This window comes from Phoca vitulina, unplaced genomic scaffold, assembly GCF_004348235.1.
Source record: "Phoca vitulina isolate PV1807 unplaced genomic scaffold, GSC_HSeal_1.0 scaffold58, whole genome shotgun sequence".
NCBI lineage: Eukaryota > Metazoa > Chordata > Mammalia > Carnivora > Phocidae > Phoca > Phoca vitulina.
The window spans coordinates 7,285,226-7,308,993 of NW_022589761.1; the positions used below are offsets into that span (position 1 = coordinate 7,285,226).

At 36.9% G+C, this 23,768-nt stretch overlaps 1 protein-coding gene across 1 annotated transcript in view; it reads left to right on the plus strand.

The window, feature by feature from the left end:
- Nucleotides 1-18,743, plus strand: part of LOC116623261 (zinc finger protein 383-like) — a 62,691-nt gene extending 43,948 nt beyond the window's left edge. The window contains exons 3-5 of the mRNA XM_032390273.1: nucleotides 12,850-12,976; nucleotides 13,266-13,364; nucleotides 16,678-18,743. Coding sequence (XP_032246164.1) covers nucleotides 12,850-12,976; nucleotides 13,266-13,364; nucleotides 16,678-18,164 — 1,713 coding nt within the window. The 3' untranslated portion in view covers nucleotides 18,165-18,743. The remainder of the gene's footprint in view (nucleotides 1-12,849; nucleotides 12,977-13,265; nucleotides 13,365-16,677) is intronic.
- Nucleotides 18,744-23,768: the final 5,025 nt, after the last annotated feature.

Here is a 23,768-nt window from a genome sequence, read left to right on the forward strand (position 1 = left end):
GTGTAAGACTATTTTTTTAGAGCAGTCTTAGATTCACAGCAAAATTGAGAAGAAAGTACAGATGTTTCCCATATATTCTCCTGCCGTACATGCATAGCCGCCCCCCATTATCAACATCCCTCACCAGAGTAGAACATTCATTATAATTAGTGAGCCTACATTGCCATATCACTATCACCCAAAGTCCACAGTTTATATGAGGGTTAGCTCTTGGTGTTGTACATTCTGTGGTTTAAGACAAATATATAATGACACATATCCATTGTTACAGCATCCTATGGAGTATTTTCACTGCCCTAAAAATCTGTGTTCTGCCTATTCATCTCTCTCCCATTGCCACAACTCCTGGTAATCACTGATATTTTTACTGTCTCTATAGTTTTGCCTTTTCTAGAATGTCATATAATTGGAATTATACAGAATAAAGTCTTTTCATTTTGGCTAAGTCTTTCACTTAGTAATATTCACTTAGAGTTCCTACATGTGTGTTCCTGTCTTGATAGTTCATTCCTTTTTAGTACTGAATAATATTATATTGTCTCAATGTACTATAATTTATTTACCCATTCATCTACTGAAGGACATCTTGGTTGTTTCCAAGTTTTGGCAGTTGTGAATAAAGCTGCTATAAACATCCATTTGCAGGTTTTTGTGTGGACATAAATTTTCAACTCCTTTGGGTAAATACCCAGGAGCCCAATTTCTTTCTTTCTTTCTTTCTTTTTCTTTCTTTCTTTCTTTTTCTTTCTTTCTTTCTTTTTCTTTCTTTCTTTCTTTTTCTTTCTTTCTTTCTTTCTCTTTCTTTCTTTCTTTCTTTCTTTCTTTCTTTCTTTCTTTCTTTCTAAGATTTTATTTATTTATTTGACACAGAGAGAGAGAGCACAAGCAGGCAGAGCAGCAGGCAGAGGGAGAGGGACAAGCAGGCTCTCCGCTGAGCAGCGAGCCCGATGCGGGGCTCAATCCAGGACTCTGGGATCATGACCTGAGCTGAAGGCAGCCACTTAACCGACTGAGCCACCCAGGCACCCCCAAGAGCCCAATTTCTTTATCATATATTAAAAGTATGTTTGATTTTATAAGAAACCACTGAAGTGTGTGAACCATTTTGCATTTCCGTTAGTAATGAATGAAAGTTCCTGTCACTTTCCATCCTCACCAGCATTTGGTGTTGTCAGTGTTCAAGATTTTGTCCATTGTAATAAGTGTGTAGTAGTATCTGATTGTTATTTTAATTTGCATTTCCCTGTTGACTTATGATGTGGAGCATTATTTTATGGGCTTATTTTCTATCTGCCTATCTTTTTTGATGAGATTTCTATTAAGGTTTGGCCCACATTTTTAAATGTGGTTGTTTATTTTCCTATTGAATTTAGTGTTTTAAAAAATATTTTGGACAATAGTCTTTTATCAGATGTATCTTTTGCAAATATTTTCTCCCACTCTGTGGCTTGTGTTCTCATTCTTTTGAAATCATCTTTCAACAGAACAGTTTTTAATTTTAATGAAGTCCAGCTTATCAGTTATTTCTTTCATGGGCCACATCTTTGGTGTTGTATCTAGAAGGTAATCACGAAACCCAGAGTCTTCTAGATTTTCTACTATGTTAACTTCTAGGAGTCTGATAGTTTTACATTTTACATGTAGATCTATTGCCCATTTTTAGTTAATTTTTGTGCAAGATGCTCTATCTAGATTCATTTTTGCACGTGGATGTGTAGTTTTTCCAGCACCATTTGTTTAAAAGTCTGTCTTTGTTCCATTATATTTCCTTTGCCCCTTTCTCAAAGATTGGCAATTATATTTATGTGCAACTGTTTCTGGACTGTATTGTTCCATTGATTTTTTTTTATTGAATAAATTTGACATGTAATATTGCCTAAGTTTAAGGTGTACAGTGTATTACTTTCATACATTTATATATTGTAATATGATGGCTAATGTAGCAATATCTATCACATAATTATAGTATAATATTGTCTATATTCATTATTCTATGCATTGGATTTCTTTTTCTTTTAATATTTTATTTATTTATTTGAGAGAGAGAGAATGAGAGAGAGAGCACATGAGAGGGGGAAGGGTCAGAGGGAGAAGCAGACTCCCTGCCAAGCAGGGAGCCCGATGCGGGACTCGATCCAGGGACTCCAGGATCATGACCTGAGCCGAAGGCAGTCGCTTAACCAACTGAGCCACCCAGGCGCCCTATGCATTGGATTTCTGTGGCTTATTTACTACTGCCTGAAAGTTTGTACCCTTAAACATCATTGTTCTTATCCACCCCCACCATTCCCTTGTACCCATTTTACTCTGTTTTTTACACATTTAGTTTTTTTAGATTCCACATATAAGTGATATCATACAGTACTTGTCTTTGACTTACCTCACTTAGAATAATGTGCCCAAGGTCCATCAATGTTGTTGCAAATAGAAGGATATCCTGGGGCGCCTGGGTGGCTCAGTCGGTTAAGCATCTGCCTTCAGCTTGGGTCATGATCCCGGGGTCCTGGGATCGAGCCCCGCATCGGGCTCCCTGCTCAGCAGGAAGCCTGCTTCTCCCTCTCCCACTCCCCCTGCTTGTGTTCCCTCTGTCGCTGTCTCTCTCTCTCTCTCTGTCAAATAAATAAATAAAATCTTTAAAAAAAAAATAGAAGGATATCCTTTCTCGTGACTGAATAATATTCCATTGTGTATATGTACCACATCTTTTCTATCTGTTTATTTATTGAGGGGTATTTGGGTTAGTTCCATATCTTGGCTATTGCAAATAATGCTGCAGTAATCATGGGATTGTGTATATACAGTCAAAATCCTGTTTTCATTTCCTTTGACTGTATACCCAGAAGTGGAATTGCTGGATCATATAGTAAATCTATATTTAATTTTTTGAGGAACCTCCTTATTGTTTTCCATAGTAGTTGGATCAATTTACACTTCCACCAACAATGTATAAGGGTTTACTTTTCAGCGCATTCTCACCAGCACTTGTGATCTGTTCTGGAGAATGTTCCATGTGCACTTTAAAAGAATGTGTATTCTGTTGTTTTGGGGACGGAATGTTCTATATATATCCATTATGTCCATCTGTTCCAATGTACTGTTAAAGACATTGTTTCCTTATTGATTTTCTGTCTGGATGATCTGTCCATTGATGTAAGTGGGGTGTTATAGTTCTTTACTATTACTGTATTACTATCAATTTCTCCCTTTATGTCCATTAATACTTGCTTTATATATTTAGGTGCACCAATGTTGGGTGCATATTTAGAATATTATATCCTCTTGTTGGATTGATTCCTTTATCATCACATAATGCCCTTCCTTTGTCTCTTGTTACAGTCTTTTTTTTAAAGTCTATTTTGTTTAATATAAGTATTGCTACACTGTTGTTGTTTTTTCCACTTCCGTTGAAGTGCAACAGATTTGTCGATATTAATTTTCAATCCTGGGACTTTACCGAATTCATTTATCAGTTCTACCAGTTTTATGGTGGAGTCTTTAGGGTTTTCTATATATAGTATCATGTCATCTGCAAAGAATAAAAGTTTTATTTCTTCCTTAACAATTGGATGCTTTTATTTCTTTTTGTTGTCTGATTGCTGTGGCTGGGATTTCCAGTACTATCTTGAATAAAAGTAGCAAGAGTGGACATCCTGATCTTAAAGGAAAAGCTCAGTTTTTCCCCATTGATGTTAGCTGTGAGTTTTTCATATATGGCCTTTATTATGTTGAGGTATGTTCCCTCTAACCCTAGTTTGTGAGGGTTTTTTTTATCATAAATGGACATTGTACTTTGTCAAATGCTTTTTCTACATCTAATGAAATGATCATATAGTATCTATCCTTTCTCTTATTGATGTGATGTATCATGTTGATTGGTTTGTGAATATTGAACCACCCTTGCATCCTGGGAATAAATCCCTCTTGATCGTAGTAAATGATTTTTTTAATGTATTGTTGGATCAAATTTGCTAGTATTGGTTGAGAATTTTTGCATCTATGTTCATCAGGGATATTGGCCTGTAGTTCTCTTTTTTAGTGGTTTCTTTATCTGGTTTTGGTATCAGGGTAATGCTGGCCTCATAGAATGAATTCGTAAGCTTTCCTTCCTCTTCCATTATTTGGAGTAGTTTGAGAAGAGTAGGTTTTAACTCTTCTTTAAATGTTTGGTATAATTCACCCGTGAAGCCATCTGGTCCTAGACTTCTCTTTGTTGGGAGAGTTTTGATTACTGATTCAATTTCTTTGCTGGTAATCAGTCTATTCAGATTTTCTATTTATTCCTGATTCAGTTTTGAGAGGTTCCCCTCCCTTTCTCCTCCTTCCTTCCTTCCTTCCTTCCTTCCTCCCTCCCTCCCTCTCTCCCTCCTTTCTTTCTTTCTTTCTTTCTTTCTTTCTTTCTTTCTTTCTTTCTTTCTTTCTTTCTTTCTTTCTTTCTTCTTTCTTTCTTGGAGGTTATATGTTTCTAAGAATTTATCCATTTCTACTAGGTTGCCCAATTTGTTGGTATGTAATTTTTCATAATATTCTCTTACAATCCTTTGTATTTCTGTGGTATTGATTGTTATTTCTCCTCTTTCATTTCTGATTGTTTAAGTTCTCTTTCTCTCTCTCTCTCTATCTCTCCCTCTGTCTCTCTCTCTTCCCCTGGCCCTCCCTCCCTCCCTTTGATGAGTCTGGCTAAAGGTTTATCAATTTTGTTGATCTTTTCAAAGAATCAGCTCCTGGTTTTATTGATCTGTTCTACTGGGTTTTTTTGGTTTCTATTTCATTTATTTCTTCTCTAATCTTTATTATTTCCTTCCTTCTGTTGGTTTTGGGTCTTGTTTTTCTACCTCCTTTAGGTGTAAGGTTAGGTTGTTTATTTGATATTTTTCTTGCTTCTTAAGGTAGGCCTGTATTGCTATATACTTCCCTCTTAGGACCATTTTTTCCTGCATCCCAAAGGTTTTGGGCTGTGGTTTTCATTTTAATTTGTTTCCATGTATTTTTTATTTCTTCTTTGGTTTCCTGGTTGACCCATTCATTATTTAGTAGCATGTTGTTTAACCTCCATGTATTTGTGGTCCTTCCAATTTTTTTCTTGTGGTTGACTTCAAGCTTCATAGCATTGTGGTCAGAAAGTATGCATGGTATGATCTCAATCTTTTTGTACTTGTTGAGGCCTGATTTGAGACCTAGTATGTGATCTATTCTGGAGAAGTCCCATGTGCAGGTGGAAAAAATATGTATTCTGCTGCTTTAGGATGAAATGTTCTGAATATATCTGTTAAGTCCATCTGGTCCAGTGTGTCATTCAAAGCCATTGTTTCCTTGTTGATTTTCTGCTTAGATGATCTGTCCATTGCTGTAAGTGTGGTGTTAAAGTCCCCTATTATTATTGTATTGTTATCAATGAGTTCCTTTATGTTTGTTATAAATTATTTTATATATTTGGGGGCTCCCATGTTGGTGCATAAATATTTGTAATTGTTAGTTCTTCTTGTTGAATTGTCCCCTTTATTATGATATAGTGCCCTTCTTCATCTCTTGTTACAGTCTTTGTTTTATTTTAATTTTTTAAAAAGATTTTATTTATTTATTTGAGAGAGAGAGAATGAGAGAGAGAGCATGAGATGGGGCGGGCGGTCAGAGGGAGAAGCAGACTCCCTGCTGAGCAGGGAGCCTGATGAGGGACTTGATCCAGGGACTCCAGGATCATGACCTGAGCCGAAGGCCCCCACTTAACCAACTGAGCCACCCAGGTGCCCCACAGTCTTTGTTTTAAAGTCTTTTTGTGGGGCTCCTGGGTGGCTCAGTCAGTTAAGCATCCACCTTCGGCTCAGGTCATGATCCCTGAGTCCTGGGATCAAGCCCTGCATTGGGATCCCTGCTCAGTGGGGAGTCTGCTCCTCCCTCTCCTTCTGCCCCTCTCCCTGCTCATGCTCTTTCTCTCCAATAAATAAATAAAATCTTTAAAAAAATAAATAATGTCTTGTTTATCTGATATAAATATTGTTATACTGGCTTTCTTTGGACAGCCATTTGCATGATAAATGGTTCTCCATCCCTCATTTTCAATATGCACGTGTCTTTAGGTCTAAAGTGAGCCCCTTGGGGGCACCTGGGTGGCTCAGTTGGTTAAGTATCTGACTTTGGCTCAGGTCATGGTCTTGGGGTCCTGGGATCAAGCCCCGTGGTAGGCTCCCTGCTCATTGGGAAGTCTGCTTGTTTCTCTCCCTCTGCCTACAGCCCTCCCTCTACTTGTGCTCTCTCTGTTTCTCTCTCAATTAAATAAATAAAATCTTTAAAAATAAATAAAATGAGTCCCTTGTAGGCAGCATATAGATAGGTCTTATTTTTTTTATCCATCTTGACACCCTATGTCTTTTGATTGGAGCATTTTAGTCCATTTACATTCATAGTAATTATTGATATGTATTTAGTGCCATTTTATTACTGGTTTTGTCATTGTTTCTGGAGATTTTCTCTGTTCCTTTCTTGGTTTTGTCACTTTTGGTCTTTCCTTTCCACTCAAAGAGTCCCTGTTAACACTTCTTGCAGGACTGGTTTAGTGGTCATGAACTCTTTTAGTTTTTGTTTGTCTGGAGAACTCCTCCTATTCCGAGTGGTAGCCTTGCTGGATACAGTATTCTTGGCTGCAGATTTTTCCCATTCAGCATGTTGAATATATCATGCCATTTGCTTCAGCTTGCTAAGTTTCTGTTGAGAGATCTTCAACTAGCCTTATAGGTCTTCCCTTATAAATTAAGGACTTCTTTTGTCTTGCAGCTTTTAGGATTTTTTCTTTATCACTATATTTTGCAAATTTAATTATAACATGTCTTTGTGTTGGCTTGCTTTTGTTGATTTTGATGTTAGTTCTCTGTGCCTCTTGAATCTAGATGTCTGTTTCCTTCGCCAGATTAGGGAAGTTTTCAGCTTTTTTTCTTCAAATAACTTTTCTGCCCCCTTTTCTTTCTCTTCTTCTTCTGGGACTCCTATAATACAAATGTGATTACATTTGATGGACTCACTGAGTTCCCCAGGTCTATTCTTGTGTTGCATAATTCTTCCTTCTCTCTTTTGTTCAGCTTCATTACTTTCCATTACTTTGTCTTCTATATCACTAATTCATTCCTCTGCTTCTCTCAGCCCACTGTTCATTACATCAAGCATGTTTCTAATCTCATTTATTGCACTCTTCATCTGTGATCAATTCCCTTTTAACTCTTTATCTCTGTGGTAAGGGTCTCATTGATGTCTTCTATTCATTTCTCATGCCTAGTAGTATCCTTATGATTGTTGCTTTAAATTCTCCATCAGGCATATTATTTATATCTGTTTCATTTACATCCCTTTCCCTGGCCTTATCTTGTTCTTTCATTTGGGATAAATTCCTCTATCTTTGTGCTTTGTCTAGGTCTCTGCCTTCTTGTCCATGTTAGAAAGCCAGTTATATCTCCTTCTCCTGAAAGTAATGACTTTCTGAAAGAGATCATGTAGTGCCTAGGGCCTGGTGCTTCAGGGAGGTCTCTGGTGTGTGCTGAGTATGCTCTGCTGTTGTGTTTTGGCTGCTTTATCCTTCAGGCCAGTCATCTGCAGAGGCTCTCCTTGCCTGCTGTGAGCAGTGTTTGGCCCCTGGCCTCAATGTAATGAGTTTTAATTAGGTGTCCTCTGGTGTGCTTGTGAAATCAGACCTGGCACTACTTCCAGAGCTGATGTCTTACAGAACTCTCTGGTTGGGAGACATGGTGTGGTCAGGGGTCTGTGCTGGTCTTCTGGGGGAGGGACCTGCTGCACTAGGACTGAGGCAGACATGACTGAGAAGGGCAATCTCTCCCGAGCACAGGGGGTAGGACTTGGTGTTTTCAAGTTAGGCAGCCAGTAGTAGAGCTGTGGTGCTTCCCACGGTTGGCTCTGTGTTTATGCTGAGGGGCAGGGGAGGGAAATGGTACCGGCCATTTGTTTACAGAGAGGTGTCTCTGTGAATGCTGTGTCTTATTGATGCACTCTGAGAAGAATGAATAATCTCCCCATTCTGTGCCCCAGGTGTTCTTCAAATCACTGTTTCCATGCTGTCTGTCCCTGCGTTGTTTGCCTGCCTTCTCTCCAGGAGCAGTATGGTGCCCTCCAGGCTCTATCCCAACCAAGCCTGCTGACTTTTAAAACTGCAGGCTTTAAGCCCCACTGATTGCAAGAACTCCTGAAATTCAGCCCCTCTTGTTTTCCAAGCCAATGGCTTTGGGGAAACTTTCTCCTTATGTGTTCCCTTGTGTGCTCCTCTCTCTCACCCTTCTTTATAATCATGGCTCCCTCCCCTCTGCAGCACCAGTGATCTGTTTCTCCCATGAAGCATGTCTCCACACTTCTACCTTGTTCAATATGGCCTCGTTTCTCCCTTTAGTTGTGGAGTTTGTTCTGTCAGTCTCCAGGTTGATTTCTGGAGTATTTAGGATGATTTGATAGTTATCTACTGTGTTCATGGGACCAGGTGAGCCTAGGATCCTCCTACAGTGCCACCATCTTCCTCTGTCTGTGATTCTATTGAGAGTTTTTTTTTTTAAAGATTTTATTTATTTGAGAGAGAGAGAGAGAGAGAGAGCACATGAGAGGGGGGAGGGTCAGAGGGAGAAGCAGACTCCCTGCTGAGCAAGAAGCCCGACGTGGGACTCGATCCCGGGACTCCAGGATCATGACCTGAGCCGAAGGCAGTCGCTCAACCAACTGAGCCACCCAGGCACCCTCTATTGAGAGTTTTATCACAAATGTTGGATTTTGTTGAAAGCTTTCTCTACATCTATTGATATGATCATGTGATTTTTCTTTTTTTTTTTTTTTGTCTGTTCATGTGATGGATCACATTAATTTATTTTCAAAGTTTGAACCAGCCTTTTGTACGGATAAATCCCATTTTGTTATGGTGAATAATTCTTTTTATATATTCTTGGATTCAATTGCTATTATTTTGTGAGGATTTTTACATCTGTGTTCATGAGAGATACTGGTCTGCAGTTTTCTTTTTTTGTAATGTCTTGTCTGGTTTTGGTGTTAGGGTAATATTGACCTCAGAATGATTTAGGAAGTAATCCTTCTGCATTTATCTTCTGAAAGATATTATAGAGAATGGGAACAATTTCTTCCTCAACTGTTTGATAGAATTCACCAGTGAATCCATTTGGGCCTGGTGCTTTCTGTTTTTGAAGGTTATGAATTATTGACTCAATTTGATTTATACATTTATACCTATTCAGATTGTCTACTTCATCTTGTATGAGTTTTGGCATATTGTATCTTTCAAAGAATTATTCCATTTCATCTAGTTATCAGATCTGTGGGCATAGTTGTTCATAGTATTATTTTATTATCTTTTAATATTTATGCAATATGTAGTGCTGTCCCCTCTTTCATTTCTGATATTAGTAATTTATGTCTTCTGTATTTTTTCTTAGTTAGCCTAACTAGAGGGCTTATTTATATTATTGATATTTAAAAAATATCTTTTGGTTTTGTTGATTTTCTTTATTGATTCCCTGTTTTCAATTTCATTGAGTTCTGCTCTCTTATTATTTTTCTTTTTCTGCTTCCTTTGGATTTAATTTGTTCTTCTAGTTTCTTAAGGTGAAACTTAGATTTTTGGTTTCAGATCTTTCTTATTTTCTAATATATACATTAATTGCTATAAATTTCTGTCTGAGCACTGCTTTTGCTGCATCCCATAAATTTTTATAGTCTGTGTTTTCATTTTCATCTAGTTAAAATATTTTTAAATTTCTCTTGAAAGTTCTTCTTTGACCTATCTATTAGAAGTGTGTTGTTTAATCTTCATATATTTTGGGATTTTCTAATTACCTTTCTGTTAATCAATTTCTAGTTTAACACCTTTGTTATTTGAGAGTAGACATTGTATGATTTCTATTCTTTTAAGTGTTAGGGTATATTTTATGGCCCAGAATGTGGTCTATCTTGGTGAATGTTCCATGTGAGCTTGAATAGAAGGTAATATATTTTTTTAAGATTTTATTTATTTATTTATTTATTTGAGAGAGAGAATGAGATAGAAAGAGAGAGCATGAGAGGGGGGAGGGTCAGAGGGAGAAGCAGACTCCCCGCTGAGCAGGGAGCCCAATGTGGGACTCGATCCTGGGACTCCAGGATCATGACCTGAGCCGAAGACAGTCTCTTAACCAACTGAGCCACCTAGGCGCCCAGAAGGTAATATTTTTTAATAATGCAAGTCCAGGAGTCCCTTGTGGAAAAGATTGACAAGTATCACTTTTTACCTGTCCTACAAGTGACAAACTATGATACATTTGTAGCAAATTATAACTTACTACTAATCTCAATAAGAGAAAAACATTAACCTCATTAAGAATTGGCCAGAATAGTAAAAAAATAATTCATACTATAAGAACTGCAGTAAGAACTAGGCAGAAGTAATCAACCTTATAATATAAAAATAATTATCAGTATAATTTGAAATATAAATGAGAACTTCCATTTTTACTACTCATATTGGCAAAGATATAGAAATTAGGTATTAACTATACCAGCCATAGTGTGGGGAAGAATATTCTCACACCCTCCTGGTGGGCAGGGTGAATTGGTAGGTACTGCCTCAATAGGGGTCAATTTGAAATTTCTTTCCAACTTTAAAATTCAGGTAGGACTACATCAAACTAAAAAGCTTCTGCATAGTAATGGAAACAGTTGATAAAATGAAAGGGCAATGTATGGAATGAGAAAAAATATTTGCAAACCATATATCTGATAAGCCATTAATATCCAAAATATATAAGGATTTCTATAACTCAATAGCAAAAAAACCCCAAATACGCTGATTTATAAATGGGAAAAGGACCTGAGTAGACATTTTTCCAGGAAAGATATACTAATGGCCAGCTGGCATATAAAAGGTGCTTAACCTCACTAATCACTAGGGGAAGTTGAAGATTGCAATGAGATATCATCTCATACCTGTTAAGATGGCTTTTACCGAAAAGATAACAGATAAGTGTTGGTGAGGAAGTGGAGAAAAAGGAACATTTGTACACTGTTGGTTGAAATATAAAGTGGTACAGCCACTATGGAATACAGTGTGGAGATTTCTCAAGAAATTAAAAATTGAACTACTATATGATTCAGCAGTCCTACCTCTGGGTATATATCCTAAGAAATCAAAATCAGTATACTGAAGAGATATCTGCACTACCATGTTCATTTTCACTGCAACATCATTTACAATAGCCAAGTTATGGAAACAACCTAAGTGTCCACTCACCAGTGATGAGTGATGAATGGATAAAATAGATGTGAGATATCTTTATAGACATCTAAATAGATAGATAGATAGATAGATAGATAGATAGATAGATAGGCAGACAGTGAAATATTATTCAGCCATGAGAAGGAAGGAAATCCTGCCATTTGCAAACACATGGATGGTATCTAGAAGACATTATGCTAAGTGAAATTAGCCAGAGGAAAGCAAATACTGTAATGATCTCACTTATATGTGAGATTAAAAAAAAAAAGTCCAATTCACCAAAACAGAATAAAGTGGAGGTTACTAAGGACTGGGTTGGAGGAGATAGGGATATGCTGGTCAAAGAGTACAGGCTGTGTTATGTACTTGAAATTTGCTGAAAGAGTAGACCTAGGGGTGTCTGGGTGGCTCAGTTGGTTAAGCATCTGCCTTTGGCTCAGGTCATGATCCCAGTGTCCTGGGATCAAGCCTTGCCTTGGGCTCCCTGCTCAGCAGGGAGTGTGCTTCTCCCTCTCCCTCTGCCCCTCCCTTCTGCTTGTGCTTTCTCTCTCTCTCTCTCTTTCTCTCAAGTAAATAAATAAAATCTTAAAAAAAAAGTAGACCTTAAGTGTTCTCACCACACACACACACACACACACACACACACACACACACACAAGGTAACCATGTGAGGTGATGGATGTGTTAATTAACCCAATTGTGGTAATCATTTCACAAAGTATACATATGTCAAATCATCACGTTGTATACCTTAAACATATAGGATCCATTTGTCAATTATACCTCAATAAGCTGAAAAATCTGTTTTAAATAAAAGAATAATGTACTACATGTTGGCTAATTGAATTTAAATAAAATAAATAAATAAATAAAGAATAAAAGAATAAAAAACAACAAAAGAGAAAAGGTACATAGGAGATACATATTTGATTCTTTGCTTCTCTAGAAATGTATTACACAGCCGTACATTTGTGTGAATTTTGGCTGGATAAATGACTCTAGTCAAGGGTTCATTCTCAGTATTGCAAAATTTCTTACATTTTTAATTTTGTTTTGTTTCTTCATTTCAGGGCACTGTTGAGCAGGGCAATGTGTTTCTATTTTCTGGTACCTTTCACATGACCTGCTTTCTGATTGTTGAAAATGTCAAGATCTTCTTTATATTCTTATTATTCTAAAATTTTATCCTCTGATACACTTCCAAGAGTTTACCAATTATTTATAACTTGATTTTTCAGGGGGGAAAGGGAAGCATAAGTGTACTTCTCTTTACTGAGAATATACTATATACCAGTTAGCTGTTTAATTGGATATTCCTCTTAATTAGATTTAGTATGTTTTTAAACGAGAATGGATCTTGGAATTCCCTCATTGTGCACAGGAGTTTTTATCTGCAGGAGTTGGGTTGTGTGAGGCCTGCTCATTGATTAACACTAACTCTAGTTTTCACCCACATCACCGGTATTGAGCCCAACCTGTTTGTGATCCATTTCTCTCCTTTCCTGTAAAACTCTCCTTTACTTCTTCTTTTATGTTTCTCATCTCTCCTTCTACCTTGAAGTCATTTATTTTCATTACACGAGTATAACTCAGGATTTTTGTTTCAGGGATTTGTGCTATTCAGGGATGTGTCTATAGACTTTTCTCAGGAACAGTGGGAATGCCTGGACTCAACTCAAAGGAATTTGTACAAATATGTAATGTTGGAGAATTATAGCAACCTGGTCTCAGTTGGTAAGTATACCTTTCTCCAAAAACTCTAGAGCCCTTTGGAATATTTGCTTCCCCTGAGAAGATTTTCTCAACTCCTTTCATACATCCTATGCGTTTCTTCTCCCTATTCCTAAAGACATGGCTTGAGCTTTGTAGAGTTGGGACTGTGTAGCTTCATTGGGCCTAAGGCCAAAACTCCACCTTCTCTCCTTTTTTGTGGCCCTGCCAATTTATTTGCTGATCATAGGATAGGATTTGTGTCCTGGGACACCTACAACATAAAAAGTCTCCTTTCTTCTCTTATGAGTAGGTCTTTGCATTCCCAAGCCAGATGTGATCTCTTTATTGGAGCAAGGGAAGGAGCCTTGGAGTGTTTTTGACAGTGAGCTGACAAGAGGCCTGTACCTAGGTAAGTGATTGATGATTATACAAAGGAAGAGGAATGTAGGATATAAACCAGCTGCTCAGTAAGGAGATCACATCTTTGAGATGTTTGGAGGAATCTCCCCTCAAAGGCCTACAACTATTAAGAAAAGTAAACTCATCATGAACTTCCAAATGCCCACACCTTCACCTTCAACCTTTTTCATGTATGCATGAGTCTTTAATGACCTTCTTGTTTTCTGGCACAAAAATATGTTTCAGTCTCATCTTGTATTTTTCTTTCCCCAACTTGGAATTAGCCAGCTCATTAAGAAGCCTTATTTTCTCTTAATAGGGAATGGTGTTCATTGACCAATATCAGTGTTCAGTGCACTCATTGCTACTGGATTTTCATTGCTTTTATATTTATTAAGTACAAAGAGACAGGGAACATATATTTTATAAGTGAATCATACTAATAACTGTAATTGAAGTCCAAAAGACAAGATTCTGTCTCACTTTTCTACATCTCAGTTTTGTAACTTTTTTTTGAACAGTGGAAAACCCTATTTCCCACAACACGAGTATATTTGTTCAAGCCTTCTGTTCCAAATGCCACAGAATACTTTCAAAATTAGAATACCAGCGGGGCACCTGGGTGGCTCAGTCGTTAAGCGTCTGCCTTCGGCTCAGGTCATGATCCCAGGGTCCTGGGATCGAGCCCCGCATCGGGCTCCCTGCTCCGCGGGAAGCCTGCTTCTCCCTCTCCCACTCCCCCTGCTTGTGTTCCCTCTCTCGCCGTGTCTCTCTCTGTCAAATAAATAAATAAAATCTTTAAAAAAAAAAAAAACACATTTAAAAAAAAAAAAAAAATTAGAATACCAGCACAACTACTGACTGAAAAACCTACCTGAAGTCATGTTCAAGATTTATTACAGTTTCCTTTTCCTTTTTCCCTTAGAATAGGTTACACCAAGGATTTCCAGAGTACAGTTCGTAAAGTTGCTAGATTAATTCTTTTTTGTGCATTTTCAACTTAATATACCTATCTTTTTTTAAAGTCATATTAAGTTTTATGACCTATTTTTTTAAAGATTTTATTTTATTTATTTGACAGAGAGATAGAGAGAGAGCACAAGTAGGCAAAGTGGCAGGCAGAGGGAGAAGGGGAAGCAGGCTCTCTGCTGAGCAGGGAGCCCAATGTGGGGTTAGATCCCAGGACCCTGGGATCATGACCTGAGCCGAAGCTAGCTGCTTAACCAACTGAGCCACCCAGGTGCCCTTAATACACCATTTATCTTAACTGTTAAGTTTAGATTATTTTTAGTTTAGAATTGGAATATATAAAACACTTATATGCTTTAAAAGTCAATATAAAAATATACTTAGAGAAGTTATGTTTGCAACTCTATCTGCTTCATTCATTGCCATCCTCACTCTAGGTATTTGGTGGTGGGGGGGGGTTGGTTGAGGTAGTCTGATTAATCCTTTCTGCCTTTATTTTTTCAGAAATAGAGCATGTTCACATTTATATTCCCAATTCTCCTTCCCTCTTGTACGTGGGATAGTATTCTCTCTGCACTCTTTTTTTTTTTTTTTTTTTTTTTTGTTTTTTTTTCTTTTTTTTCTGAGAGAGAGAGAGCGCATGCGCGCGTACACATGCAAGTGGGGGGAGGGGCAGAGGGAGAGAGAAAATCTTAAGCAGGCTCCACTCAATGTGGAGCCTGGCACTGGGCTCCCTTTCATGACCCTGAGATTGTGACCTAAGCCGAAATCGAGTCGGATGCTCAACTGAGCCACCCAGGCACCCCGTTCTGGTTTTCTTTTAATAATTATTAACAAGTTGTTGTGGAAATCATTCCATATAGATATGTTGGCAAAAATAAAAAAGATGCATAAAATTGACTTATCTTTCTTGGTGTTATATGTTGATTTTTGCCATAACTCATTAATTATTGGAATTGTTAATAGTAAAGTTTCCAAGCAGACAGTCACAAAATTTGTAAATATTTTCAGTTTTGTTTCTTGCTTTTCTATGCTTGCAATTTTGATACTCCTTTTAGTCTTATCGCTGTGGCTGCACTGTTCAGGAAGTGTTCAATAGAAATAGCACTACTATGTGTTTTCATCTTTTTTCATGATTTTTATGGGCATGACTTTTTCTTCTTTTTAAAAAATTTTTTTAGTTTTGGAATAATTTTATATTTACCAAAAAAGTTGCAAAAATAGTATAGAGAGTTCCTATATTCCTCACCTAATATCAATTTCCCCTACATTTTTGTGGCATATTTGAATTTACCTCATCCCCATTGTTTTAATTCCCTCCAACATAGTATATCTTTCATAAACTTCATGATTTATCCTTTCTTTGTTTTGTTTAATGTGAGCCCTTATGTATATATCTTCATATATCCCCTTTCTTTTATAAATGGTGGCAGCATATACATACAGTTTACTCCTACCTTGTTCTTCTACTTTAAAAAGTCATGAAGGGGGCACCTGGGTGGCTCAGTTGGTTAAGCGACTGCCTTCGGCTCAGGTCGTGATCCTGGAGTCCCCGGTTCGAGTCCCACATCGGGCTCCCTCCTCAGCGGGAGTCTGCTTCTCCCTCTGACCCTCCCCCTCTCATGCTCTCTCTCTCTCTCAAATAAATAAATAAAATCTTTAAAAAAAAAAAAACCTGCAGGAGAAAATTATTTAAAAAAAAAAAAAAGTCATGAAGATCATTCAATAGAAATATATAGATACTTCTCATTTCTTTATACAGTTACTTAGAACTCTATTGTGTGCATTTACGATACTGAGTTCAAGTAGTAGTAAGTTGGTGGCTATTTGGGTTTGTTTTAGTCATTTGCTCTTACACAAATAGTTCTGTAGTGGATAACCTTCTGCATAAATCTCTTCAGATTCTTTCCAGAAAGTATAGTTTGGGTTCCTAGAATTGGGATTGCTTGCTCAAGGGATAAATACTTATATAATTTTGCTAGAAACTGGCAAATAGCCCCATATGGTAGTTGTACCATTTTTATTTGCTACACTGAATGTGTGAAAGAGGTTACTTGCCTATAGCCTTCTAACAGATTAGGTTACCAGATTTTTGGGTTTTTGCCAAAGTATACTTTGAATTTATTCCAAAATTTAAGAATCATTGACTTCATCTTTTTCTGATCCCCTTCCCCCATGTCTTTCTATGTCTCTTTTCAATTTCTATACTTTATCTCTTAAATTGCACCACCATATAAGAACTGTAAATCCTATTTACATTATAAACATTGATGTCAATGTAATTCTGCCTTTTCTAAGTTTTGTGTCTTCTCCCTCCCAAAAAAGTGAATGTTTTTATTTGTGTTTTCTTTCAGAATATAAATCTAGGTGTGAGAACAAGAAATTATCTCTGAAAAAGGGTAACTATAAAATAGATTCATCCCAGTGGGTTATAATGGAAGGATTTACAAAGCATGGACTTAAACAGGGATCTCAGGAAAGACATTTTAGCCAAATCTCATGTACCTCTGAAGACATGTCCCCTTTCATTCAGCAAACATCTCTCCCTCTACATCAAACATTTAATACCAAAGAGAAATCTTATGAATGCCAAAAACATAAAAATGCCTATGGACAGGACTCAAAACTTACTACACGTCAAGAAGGTCATAATGGCAAGAAATTCTATGACTATAAGGAATATGGGAACGCCCTTAGTAGAACTTCAAAACTTAGTTCATATCATTCAGTGCATACTGGTATGAGACCCTACGAATGTGAGGAATGTAGGAGGTCTTTGAATAGTGACTCGGACTTTATGCAACATCAGATCATTTTTACTAGGGAGAAATCTAATGAATTTAGGAAAAGTGGGAAGGCCTTTACTAATGCCTCACAGTTTTTTCTACATCATAGCATTCATACAAGTGAGAAACACTTTAAATGTAAGGAGTGTGTTAGAGAATTTAGTAATGGTACAGCCCTTATTCGTCATCAGAGGATTCATACTGGTGAAAAACCTTATGAGTGTAATGAGTGTGGAAAAGCTTTTAGTACTAGTTCAATATTTAGAGTACATCAGAGGATTCACACAGGTGAGAAACCCAATGAATGTAAAGAATGTGGAAAAGCCTTTCGTCATTCCTCATACCTTATTCAACACCAAAGAATTCATACTGGTGAGAAACCTTATAAATGTAAGTATTGTGTTAGAGCATTTAGTAATGTTTCGGCCTTTATTCGGCATCAGAGGATTCATACTGGTGAGAAACCCTACAAATGTAAGGAATGTGGAAGAGCCTTTAGTACTGGCTCAATACTTACAGCACATCAGAGAATTCACTCAGGTGAGAAACCCTATTTATGTAAGGAATGTGGGAAGGCCTTTCGTCAGTCTTCAGACCTTACTCAACATCACAGAATTCATACTGGTGAGAAACCCTATGAGTGTAAGGAATGTGGAAGGGCCTTTCGTCGTTCATCAGAACTTTCTCGACACAAGTTAATTCATGCTGATGAGAAATTGTATGAATGTAAGGAATGTGGAAAGATATTGAGTAGAGATTCAATACTTATACAACATCAGAAAATTCACACTGGTGAGAAAGCCTGGGAATGTAATGAATGTGGAAGAGTTTTTACTTGTGCAACATACCTGACCCGGCATCAGCGAATTCATACTGGTAATAAACCATATACTTGTAACAAATGTGGAAAAGCCTTTCTTCGTTCTTCAGACCTTATTCTGCATCAAAGAATTCATACTGGTGAGAAACCCTATGAGTGTAAGGAATGTGGGAAGGCTTTTGCAAGAGGCTCAAATCTTAATCGCCATCAAAAAGTTCATAATGGTAAGAAATAGTATGAAAGGAAGCTTTGTAAGACCTTTAAGCATGTCTTTCAGGTAACATGACATGAAAGAGAAATCTTAGAAATGTAATAGGAGAAATCCTAAAATTTATTGGTAAGAAAATATAGAAATATAATTAATATGAGAATGCCTTATGTGTTTCACAGTTTAACTACCATAAGAATAAAATGAATATTGGAAGGCCTCTATCAATAGCTCATTCCTTTCTAAATTTTAAAAACTTTCTAATCATGAGTGGAGAAAAGTGAAAAATCTTTTTTGTTGCATTTTTCATATTTTAAAATACTTTAAATCCACTTTATTTTTTATATAGCTGTAAGTAGTTTGGTTTATGCATAGCTAAAATACTATATTATTATGTTGTACATTAAATTTTTGAATTTATTTTGTTCTCACCAAAACTCTTATTACAGCACAACTTATTCAGTAACTATTTTCTGAAGCTATTTATGCACAGTTTTGTGACATTTTATATTTTTAATGTTATAAGCTTGGATATAATGAGTCTTTTTATACCCCAACATCCAATTTGGAAACTCTTTACTTGATCTTTTTATAATAAATTTATACCTGCATATCTTTGCATCTGTACCATTTTATTTATTTATTTATTTATTTTTAAAGATTTTATTTATTTATTTGACAGAGAGAGAGACAGTGAGAGAGGGAACACAAGCAGGGGGAGCGTGAGAGGGAGAAGCAGGCTTCCCGCGGAGCGGGGAGCCCGATGGCGGGGCTCGATCCCAGGACCCTGAGATCACGACCTGAGCCAAAGGCAGACGCTTAATGACTGAGCCACCCAGGCGCCCCTGTACTATTTTATTTAAAATATCATTACTTTAGGGGCGCCTGGGTGGCTCAGTCGTTAAGCGTCTGCCTTTGGCTCAGGTCGTGATCCCAGCGTCCTGGGATCGAGCCCCGCATCGGGCTCCCTGCTCCGCGGGAAGCCTGCTTCTCCCTCTCCCACTCCCCTTGCTTGTGTTCCTTCTCTCGCTGTGTCTCTCTCTGTCAAATAAATAAATAAAATCTTTAAAAAAAAATAAAAAATAAAAAATAAAATAAAATAAAATATCATTACTTTAAGGGGTGCCTGACTGGCTCAGTCAGAGGAGCATGCAACTCTTGATCTCGGGGTTGTGAGTTTGAGGCCCCATGTTGGGTGAAGATATAACTTAAAAATAAAATCTTTTAAAAATAAAATATCATTACTTTAAGATATATATTTTAATATTGATAAAGTGATTATTTGTATATATAAATTAATATTTTTATTTCATAAATGTGATATTTTATTGTAATAATTTTCTCTAAATTTTTAAATTCTACAAAGAAGCCAATAAAGTTAGCTTTTATCCCCCAAAGGGGCTATAACTATGGTCAAATTGTTGGAACAAATCCTTTTATAATTTTTTAAAGCAAATGTAATCATATTATTCAAATTGTCTCCTAAATTGTCTTCTTAATGACAAGATATGTCATATAGGACATTCCATGTGATTAAGTGCACTAATAATGTTAATATATATGACTGTACCATTATTTTTACCAAACATCTATGGTCAAATAATGTGACTGACTCCACTTTTTTTGTTTATAAGGAATGCCATGTTTAGTAGCATCCTACTTGGCACACTGTACTTGGTTGTCTTCTCTTCATTGTTTTTGAAATCTCTGCATACCTTTTGATATGTACATATTTTAAACATGACAGATTAAACTGGCTTCCTTTTTGACCATACTGTACTATGCCATTTTTCTCTCCTTCCCTCCATGTTACTTATCCTTGTGGAGTTTTTCCTAATGATTTTGCCCAAATATAATGTAGGGACATTTAATTTTTTTAAAAATAATTCATTTCCATTTCAACATATTTATATTAAAAACACATTCCTATATGTTACTATAGTTTATGTGAAATGGGCATGGCTATATTCACTAGTATATGTGGGTTTGGTAAGGATCAAATGAGTTAATTTACACAAATGCTTATAATTAAGACTTTAACATGCTCAGTAAATATAATCCATTATCAAAATTATTTTTTTCCTTTGGCTATTTTATTATTTATGGAACGGCTCTTAACTATGGTGTATATTTTATTTAATATCAGAAATTTAATATTGGAGAAGAATGTTAAGCCTCTAGTGAATATAGCGAAGTCATCATCATTCATTCCTTCTTGGTCATGAGATGATCCATCCTGAAGAAAAAAAACATAAGAATATAATGAATAAGGCCTTTATTCATATCTAACCTTATATGTTGAATCCTAAAATTTATGTCAGCATGCAACATTATTGAGAATATTATTGCCCACATTATCTGACTGATTAAAAAATAATATTGGATTGTAGGAACATCTGACTCTTGATCCAATGCATGTTTAAGCCAACATTTGGCTAAGGATGAAATATGAACAAACTGCAATTTTTTTGAACATAAAAGTTGCTGAGTATCCTACACAGCAAAACCTGTGGGAGGTGGGCAGAATTACTCACAGAACTTATAACTCTAAATCCAGACATGTAAAAAAATAAAAATAAAAAAATAAATCCAGACATGTATTACAATAATTAATACTTGAAATCTGGCACTGGTGCTACGGGGATGTAGAGGAAGCTTCCATGTATCTGGGACTCAGACGGCCTCTAGAGCGGGGTTTAACTTGGCTGGTGCTGGTGTCTCTGTGGAGGTATGATACAGGTGGATCTGAGAAGTTTGGAACAACTGCGAACTAGAATCAACAGCTTCTACTGGGAACTATGGCCACTAATAGGGCTTATCACTTTTCTATTGCTGCATAACAAATTGCCACAATTTTGGCAGCTTAAAGCAATACACAATTATTATCTCAAAGTTTTCATGGGTACATGTGAGGGCCTGGCTTAGCTGGGTCCTTTGCTCAGGGTCTTACAAGGTGGCAATTGAGGTGTCTGTTGGGGATGGTGTCTCACCGAAGGCCCAGGGTCATCCTCCAAATTTACATGTTTGTTGGCAAAATTAATTTCCTTGAAGCGGTAGTAATGTTGGCTTGTTTCTTCAAGGGCGGCAGAAGATATTTTTACTTCTCTCTGACCTATAGATCTTTTAAAAGGCACATCTCTCAGAATCTGCCCATTCAGGATAATCTCCCTTTTGACCCACTTAAACTGTTTAGGGACCTTGATTATATCTGCCAAAATCCTTCACCTTTGCCATATAACTTAACATAATTATGGAAATGATATACCATCATACCATCATTTTTGCAACATTTTATTCATTAGAAGCAGCGTATGGAGGTGTTAGGGTTGAAGTACGGAGATAAGATACTACTTCAGTGGCCTCATTGCTTGTTTTTGAGGCAAGGGGAAAGCAACCATCTTTCCCTTCGTGAAAGTGGGAATACACCACACAAAACAACAATTTTTGTTACTGGGTCCCTTGGTTCTTGTCCCAGATGCACCAAAGAATTGGGAAACCTGAGACCAGAATGGGGAGATAGAGTTTATTGAGTAGATAAGTGTAGTACACTCAAGAGAGAAAGCGGGCTAGTGCCGGAGCAAGAGTGGCAATGGCCCCGAGAAGCTCTAGCTGCATCCTTTTAAGCCTGTTTTCTGCATAGGTAAATTTGGCTTTGATTGACAGCTGGTGGTTATAGAACCTTTTGGCTTCTGTGCATGTGCCTACCCATGATGCAGTCTGTCATAATTGTATTTATTTATAATTGTATTTATTTACAAATGTATGAGTTTCTAGTGAGCTTTTGCTGTGAACTTAAAGTTACTTAACGGAAAGTTGCACCTTTTGTGCTCATGCTCAGTTCTTGGACGTCCCCTTGTGGCTTTTGAGCCAGCTCTGTGGCTAGGCCTTTCCTGTTTTGTTAGCCCTTGGTGGTGGCTCTGAAGGTGTGGCTGTTAACTCTTGGGGGTGGCTCCGAGGGTGTGCCCAGCATCTGCTTTATCCCTCCTTGCTCATGCCTAACCAACTGCCTAACACTTTTAAGTAATTCTTATCTCAAAGACAGTCCCACTTTTCATCATCTTTGACATCTTTACTCTTCAGTGTCCAATACATTAACCAGTAGACACATGTAGTTATTTAAATTTAGATTTAAAGTAATAAAATTTAAAATTCATTTTCTCTGTCTCATAGGCACATTTCAAGTGCTCAACAGCTGCATGCAGCCAGGGGCCATTGTATTGGGCAGCATATTATAGAACATTTCTGTCGTTGCAAGAAATTATACCGCACAGTCCTATGACATAAATGACCTTTCAGTTATTGAATTATAGGAGAAAACTTGGTGTTCAGTGGCTCTGTTGCATACCCTGCAGTGATATCCACAGACAGAGTTGGCACCAGTTATTTTGTGGCTTCATCTAGATCCAGGAGAAAAAAAGTTGTATTTTATCACCCTTTTGCACATTAAACTATGATGAGAGACCAATCTGAAGTTGCCTTGGTAGAAAATTAACATAGAGAAGTCAATAAACCCATGTACAAATATTCTTTTTTTTAATTTTTAAAAATATTTTATTTTTGCGAGAGAGAGAGCATGAGGGAGGGGTTGGAGGGCAGAGGAAGAATCAGACTCCCCACCGAGTGGATGTGAACTCTGGGATCATGACCTGAGCGGAAGGCAGACGCTTAACCGACTGAGCCACCTAGGTGCCCTCACGTACAAATATTCTTAAAAAATAGAAGATCCAATAGAAAAAAAAAAAACTGCTTTTATGGTAGTCACAAAGAAAAAAAAGAGCTATCAAGAAATAAAATTAAATAGAAATGTCCATAATCATTATGGAAAAATAAATAAAAATTTTCCAAAGCAATCAGGAAATGAAAAAATAAAAGGATATAACATTTGGGATTGCAGTACTGACATCGTTAAAAAATCATAATTCCTTAGGTTATAAATGTGATGCAATCTCAATTAAAAATACCCAGGAATTTTTTTAGACATATGAGCTAATTCTAAAGTCTATATGGAAAAATAAAGAAATCAGAATAACCAGTACAATTCTGCAAGAGGAGAAGAATTGGATAATTGGAACCATCAGATATTAAGACATACTATAACTCTATAATAATTAGGAGTATAGCTCTAGCAAAAATATAATAGAACACTAGAACTACTTAAAAGTCCAGCTATAGATCCAAACACATAGGAAAGATAGTATATGATAATGAAGGCATTTTGGATCATTTAATACCCTTTGAATCTTGAGGAGTTGGATGTATTATATGTATATGTTACATATAGGTTTTTCAACAAATGTTTTTAGTAGCCACATGGCAAAGATAGGACAAATTTGTATCCATATTTATTCAAACAGTCTGAAAGCGCCACTCCATAGTTTACTCAAAAACAAAAAGAGAAGATACAGCTTTAAATAGGACTGTTGACTACAGCCTTAAGGAAATAAATTAACATCAGGAATGGGAAAAAGTGACATCAAGTGGCCTCTGATATGATACATTAAGAAGGACACAATATCACCCATGGAGTATTCTTGTCAAAATATTAGGCTAGGGGCCCCTGGGTGGCTCAGTCGGTTAAGCGGCTGCCTTCGGCTCAGGCCATGATCCCAGGGTCCTGGGATCGAGCCCCGC